The sequence below is a fragment of the Sturnira hondurensis genome, unplaced genomic scaffold (genome assembly GCF_014824575.4).
Source record: "Sturnira hondurensis isolate 20B ecotype Veracruz unplaced genomic scaffold, ASM1482457v3 Scaffold0011256, whole genome shotgun sequence".
NCBI lineage: Eukaryota > Metazoa > Chordata > Mammalia > Chiroptera > Phyllostomidae > Sturnira > Sturnira hondurensis.
Window position 1 is genome coordinate 507,281 of NW_028083887.1, and position 6,667 is coordinate 513,947.

Here is a 6,667-nt window from a genome sequence, read left to right on the forward strand (position 1 = left end):
TAGGTCACAGAGACAAATAAACTTCATTAATTATCCATGTTTCATTCTTGCTACTCAAGTGTTGTATTATATTAATTACACTACTTGATAAAAATGTCAAGGCCAATATATTTTTAACTTATGATCAACATGATCAACAGAGCCCCTGAAAACACTCTTCTTTTAATGCATCACATTATTACTGTGTTTTCAATTGGCAAGATTTTTAATAAAAACCAATAACTGAGGAGAAACACAAAGGAAATAAGATTAAATGAAAATATGTACCATTACTTAAAAGGAGTGATGGCAACTTTATGCTACCACTAATAGAAATTAAACTTCTTACATTGAAAGTATAAAGGCTTTGCCATTCTTCTAGAAAATGGTGTTGAAAGAGAAACCATTTAAATAAATTTGTTCAGTGAAACTGTGAGCTCATAGACAAAAGATTTTAGTTTTCAGAAAAGTTACATGCCATTTGAAAATTCCAGCAAGGAGTATTAAAAACATAGATTATGAATTTTTATTGGAATGAGGCCGGTTTAAGGAATTAAAAAATTAAATCACAGTATTAAATTCTCTTCATGTTTAAATAATTTATTTGCTGTCCGCTATTTGTGTGTTCATTTCAATACTTAACACACATATCTGTCAGACATGAAAAATAGTGGTCTATTTAAGAGGCTTTAATGATTGACAATATTTTTGAAATGCACATTATGAATATAAATATTTCCAAAGCAAAGAGAGATAAACCATTGAATGAGTAGACACAATGGAATTCTGTGCATTTCTTTGATTTACAAAAGTATGACTAATTTTTTCAATAAATGAATACAACCACTGTAAAAATATATGTGTGTATACCCCTCCCCACACACAGTACAGAAACATTTCAAAGGGGAAAAGTTTTAGTGCACTGCCAAAGTGCCACAATATCTGTCATCCACAGACATTCACATGCAAACACTATTGGACTAATACAATAGAGCAAATGAGAATTAATTAGCAGAACTCCTTTGTAAAAACTTTTTAAAAATGGAAATAAACAGAAAACTACTTCTCACTTTAGAGTATAGAAAATAATCTCCCATTATCCGAGTCACATCACATACACACACATTATTATCTAAGCTCAGAAAATAACTTCTTACTATACACACAGAACTGCAGTGTACACTCAGCAAATGTTACCACTGGCAGGAAACAGGCCATGAGGCAAATGTATGAGAGATAGAGGCAGGAAAAGATCTAACTATTAAAAAAAAAGAAAGGCATGGCCAAGAACTGGAATGTACATGCAAAGGAGTGGAGTGAGAAGAAAGCAGAAGGTACTAAACCAATTAAAGTGGAAAACGGCAGCTAGTTATGACACACAGCAACGAATCATGAAAGTTGGATGGGTGAGAAGGGAGAAGTGAAAAGAACTTATCTTCTTTTTTAAAGCTATATATAGAACTGTCAGTCACTAGCCAAAGCCCATTTGGAATGTGAGTTGGCTAAACTGTCACATGAGCCAAAGCACAGACATTGCCAAAACTACAGCACAGGGTCATTCTGAACAACAAAGTAAGCTTTCTTCATCTTCACCAGTTGTGAAGATGTTCCACAAAATTCAAAATACCACACTCACAAGGTGACAGTTTACACAATGTTCGGATTCAGTCTTTCCTACCAAATCTAGGAAAGTGCAAACAGTGAGCTCTCCAGACCATGGGAGGAGACCTTCTCTGTTCCATTATCAGCGATTTGTGCAAAAGCAGGATCCACAGTCACAGTGAAGTCTGACTTTGAAAGCAGAGCAAAGATGGTGTCACATTTATCTAATGGAGAGAGATGCTAAAAAATGCCTGTGAGGAATACCTAGAATTTTTCCATACACTTTTCTGGGTAGAAATTTATTCAGTGGGGGGAATAAAAAGATTACCTATCCTGCTTCATCTTAACCCTCATAAACCTTATTGTCTGAACAAGAATAAGGGCTAAATTACCCCAATTTTTCCCTTAAAGCAGGAAGGAACAAGGGGGTAGAAAGATTATATAAGCACAGCAAAATATGCCAAAGTGGATATTTCCCCTCACATTTTAAAAACTGGAAAATCAAAGGTTTGTTAGCCATGTGTGTGCATTGCTATAACCATTTGACAGCTAGGAAACTGAGGTTTTGTGAGACTAATTTATGCAAGGCCTCTTTAACCATCACAAATTTGACCCTGAATCTATCTCATATCAAAGTCCTGGATGGCAATTTCTACGAGGAAGCCTCCCATATCAAAAGAGGTCAGAAAGATAAATGGTGAGAATAGCCAACATTTTATTTTGCTATCTTTTTTTCTTGTTAGTTCTATCGTTGTTTAAGAAAATATTTTGGGATTGATCATTTCTATTAAGTTTTTTATAAATACCTTAAATAGCATTTCTTTCTCTGCTATAATAGAAACTCTACATGAATAACTCACGATATATGAAGCACAGGTAATCATGGATTAATGCAATGAACAGCAGCAGTTACAGATATCACAAGAAAATACCAGACATTATATCTCACCTGATAAAAGAATACAACACAACCTATGAAACATTCCTGCACAAAAAGTCCTATTTCCAATCTGATCAAGTCTCTAGATCCAACTATAAAAATAAAGAAACAGAGGGTAGAGGAACTTTAACACCACAGGGATGTAATAAACAAAACTTAAGACTGTGGCAAATGCTACATGTGAAACTACCTGTTTTCTTTAATGAATAAAATTGCAAGAAAAGTTGGCAAAGGGTAAATATATAGATTAGGAAGACACTTCTAATTGGGTTGCTCACACTGTAAATTATACAAATGGCTGATAACTATGTTGTACACCTAAAATATATCATTGTATGTCAAAAGTAATTGAAAATATAAAAAAACTTTACAAATCCTCAATTTAAAAAATAAAAAACACATGACTAATTAATAGCCTAATTATTAAAATGTTAAAACAATTATCATTTATGAGACAACTGGATATTGGAACCCTAACTCAATGTTTATTAGCATTAAGAAATTATTGTTAACTTTAAGTATGATAATAGAATTGCAGTTTTCCCCAAAAAGAGCCCATAAACTTATAAAACTATAAAGTGTTTATGGTTGAAACCAATTATAAAATAATGTGATGTCTGGTATTTATTCCAAAATAATATTGGAAAAAGATTAAAGTGGAGATTAGATAAACAAGATTGTTCATGAATTGATAATTGTTGAAGATAGGTGGCAAAAACATAAATACTCATTACATAATTATGTGTACTTTATGCATGTTTTTTTTAAAGCACATGCGATGCTGTTACTAAAAAATGTCATATTTTTCATGGAAAGAAGCATGTTATAAGGAATAAAGAACCTTAGAAACACTCTATTCAAACCACCTCATTTTATAAATAAGGACATTAAGGCTCAGATAGGTTAAGTGACTTGCTCAGGGCCACACAACTCATCAGTTCCAGACTCCAGATCAGCAAGGAAACCGCCCAACTTGTAGCCTGGGGCTCTGTTCTTTTTCAAACCTGTTTAAAAGAAAGAAAGAAAAGAAGAAGAAGAAGAAGAAGAAGCGCAGTTACACAATTAGTCCAGAACATCCTTGAAAATGAGCATAATTAATAAAAGTAAGCCACGTGGCGAGGAATGAATAGCGAGTTCATACCAAAAATGAGCTGCCAGTCACTGTGATCAGATCTGTTTCCTTCTGACAACCATGGTTTCCCACCGGGTTGGAGAATCCAAACTGGGTTTCTTCCTCCTGTCCAAAGAAGTCAGCGTCAGGATGTACGTTCCACTCTGCTTTGGTCGGCGTCAGTAGTTCTGAGACACTGTTTTCACAAAGGGTGCTTGAAGGCGTCAGAGCATCCGTGTCCACAGTCAGCTTACTGCTGGGGGTCAAAGCCTGGGGCTCCTGACTGGAGTTTTTCATAGCCAGAGAGCCCAGAGACCCCAATGGCCCCGCACTCACACTGGTGACATCATCCATATCTAAGGGGCCCTGCTGAAAACCGGTGGCTGTCGTTCCAAAAAAGAGAGAGGTATCCAGGCTTTGAGGGAGGTCGGTGGTGGCCATCAAGGCGCGCGGGTCCACAGCCTGCCCTAAGGAATTGCCGTTGCTGGCAGGGAGGCTCCCGGCCAGAGTGGAGCTCACAGAAGCCACATCGATAGTCAAGATGCCCGAGTTCACCAATGCCGTGTCCAGCACCGCAGCAGAACTGCTGCCAGGCACATCAGAGAAGAGAGACACCAGCTCTGCATCACTGAGATCACTCTGTCCCTGGCTGGTCAGTTCACTGCTGGGTGTGAGAGAATTCGCAGCTTCCAGCTGAGCCAGGAGATCCTGGCCCAGGTTGTGCCTTTTGGCCATGTGGGTCTTCATGCTGTGCTTCGACGTGAAGAGTTTATTACAGGTGGTCACTGGGCAACGGCTCTTCCAGGTGTCTACATCCTGCAAGTGTTTCTTGGAGTGAATGTAGAGACTACTGCGGGCGGAGAACCTGGCACAGCAGCCTTCCACGGGGCACACGAAAGGCTTCGTGCCCAGGTGGGTTATGCTGTGGCCTTTCAGATGCTCGGCCCTCGTGAAAGACTTCCCACAGCCTTCCACAGGGCACATGAACCTCCGGTCGTCGTCGTGCTTCCTTTTGTGCCTTAACAGTTTGGACATGCTGGTGAAGTTCCAGCCACAGCCGTCAAAGTCACAAAGGAAAGGTCTCTCGCCGGTGTGGCTCCGCAGGTGGATTTTCAGGCGACAGGCCTTGTCGTACTGTTTGCTGCAGCCAGGAAAGGAGCAGGAAAAGAGTTCCTGCTCCCTGAAGTGGGCACGGTTATGGGAAAACAGAGCACTCACCGTGATGAACGTCTTCTTGCAGCCCGAAAAGGCGCACTGGTAGGGCCTCTCGGGCTCGAAGTGGCTGCGCTGGTGGGCGCTGAGCTTGGCCTGCGTGGGGAAGCTGTCTTCGCACACCTCACACTTGAACGAGTTCTCCTGCTCGTGGCCCTTCATGTGCGCCTTGAGGTTGTACACGGTGGTGAAGCTCTTACCGCAGCCCTCCGCGGGGCAGCCGAAGGGTCGCAGTTTGTCGTGCGACTGAAGGTGCCTCTTGAGCTTGTAGGAGGTGGTGAATGTCCAGCCGCAGCCGCCCAGGGGGCACTTGAAGGGCCTCTGGCCCTGGCTGCTGCTGTGCGTCAGCAGGTGCACCTTCAGCTGGTGCTTCTTGGCGAAGGTCTGCCCGCACTGCGCCTCTGGACACAGGTAGAGCACCACGCCCGGGCCGGGGCCCAGCGGCCCGCGGGGGCTCTCGGCGGCGGCGGCCGGGCCCTCCGCCTCCTCCTCGGGCGCAGGGGCGGGCGCCGGTTCGGCCGGCTCGGCCAGCAGGAGGTCCGGCGGCAGCTCCGGGCAGTCGCCCGGCTGCGCGGCGTGTGCGACCCCCGCTTGCGGGGCGACCAGCCCGCCGGGCTGCGGGGCAGGCGCGACCCCGGGCTCCCAGGCTGGCGGCGGGGGCGTGGCCAGGGTCAGGACGCCGTTCTCGAAGCGCAGCAGCAGGTTCTGGTTGTGGATGGTCACGGTGCCCGCGAAGGCCGCGGCGGGGCCCAGGCCTGGGGCGGGGATCGGGGACGGGGCCGGGGCGGGGAGCGCGGACAGGCAGCGGGGCCCTGGCGCAGGACGGCCCGCGGGGTTCGCGCCGCTCTCGCCCCCCTGGAGCCCTGGGCCGGGTTCTGCCTCCTCCCTCCAGACGGGCCCTGCGGCCTGGCCAGCGCCCGGGGTCTCCACGTCGCCACCCACCGGGTCCAGCAGCACCAGGAAGAAGTCGCCACCGCCGCCGCCGCAGACGCCGCCGCCGCCGCCGGCCTGATCGGGCCTGGGCGCCAAAGGGCTCGGGCCCGAGCCCGGGCCCCGTGAGGCCGCGCGGGCCTCCTCGCGCCGCCGCCCGGGCCCGCCATCTTGGGGGCCCCGGAGCAGCAGGAGGCGGCGCGCGGGGGCCTGGCCAGCCCGCGGGTCAGGGCCTCCGTGGACTCGGCCGCCGCCCGCGGGGCTGCCAGCGCCGCCGCCCTGTCGCATCCCGCGAGCCGGGAGCAGCCTCGGGATTTCCATCTCCGCGTCTGAGAGGCTCTGCTGGAACCAGAGCCGCGGAGGAGGTGCGACCCCGCCCCCTGCCGCGGGCCCGAACACGTTCCTGAAAGGAAAAAAAAAAAAATGTGCAATGCGCAGAAACTGGCCCTATCAGATATTAAAACGTGTTTAACGCCACAGTGATTTAAATATTGTGGTACTGGGTCTCTGGAACAGAAAGAAAGCCCAGAGGCAGAGCCTGGTATGCATAAATAAATTCCACCGTTAACACGAGGAGGAAATCCAGCAGATCTTCCCAGGTAATGGGCAAGAGACAGTTCACTTGGTAAATGCTGCGGGAATACCTACCCGTCTGTCTGCTAAAGGCAGCCGAAGCCGGTACCTCCCTGTATATCCCAAAACAAACACCCGCGGCCCCTCCCAGTGCTAAGCACGGTGCTTAGTACTGCTCATGTGTGAAAAATCGTTGGCTGGCTGGCTGGCTGGCTGGCTGGCTGGCTGGATTGATAGATGAGAGACTATTCCTCAGAGAATACAGTTTGTGTCAGCGTTACTCTACCCTGCCGCTAGGAATTGCTACTGAAAATGAGGTC

The 6,667-nt window shown here is 46.6% G+C and overlaps 1 protein-coding gene across 2 annotated transcripts; it reads right to left on the reverse strand.

Annotated features, from left to right (window-relative positions):
- Nucleotides 1–563: 563 nt before the first annotated feature.
- On the reverse strand, nucleotides 564–6,359 carry LOC118996344 (zinc finger X-linked protein ZXDB). 2 transcript variants are annotated; one of them, XM_037059699.1, is made up of 2 exons: nucleotides 3,663–6,358; nucleotides 564–3,525 (listed from the first exon to the last, which is right to left on the reverse strand). In XM_037059699.1, the coding sequence occupies exons 1-2, from the start codon at nucleotides 6,093–6,095 to the stop codon at nucleotides 3,520–3,522; spliced, it is 2,439 nt and encodes an 812-aa protein (XP_036915594.1). In that variant the 5' UTR covers nucleotides 6,096–6,358; the 3' UTR covers nucleotides 564–3,519. The 2 variants fall into 2 exon arrangements, with proteins under 2 accessions (XP_036915594.1, XP_036915595.1); XM_037059700.1 differs by lacking the exon at nucleotides 564–3,525 and having other exon boundaries at nucleotides 3,657–6,359.
- Between the last annotated feature and the right edge of the window lie 308 nt (nucleotides 6,360–6,667).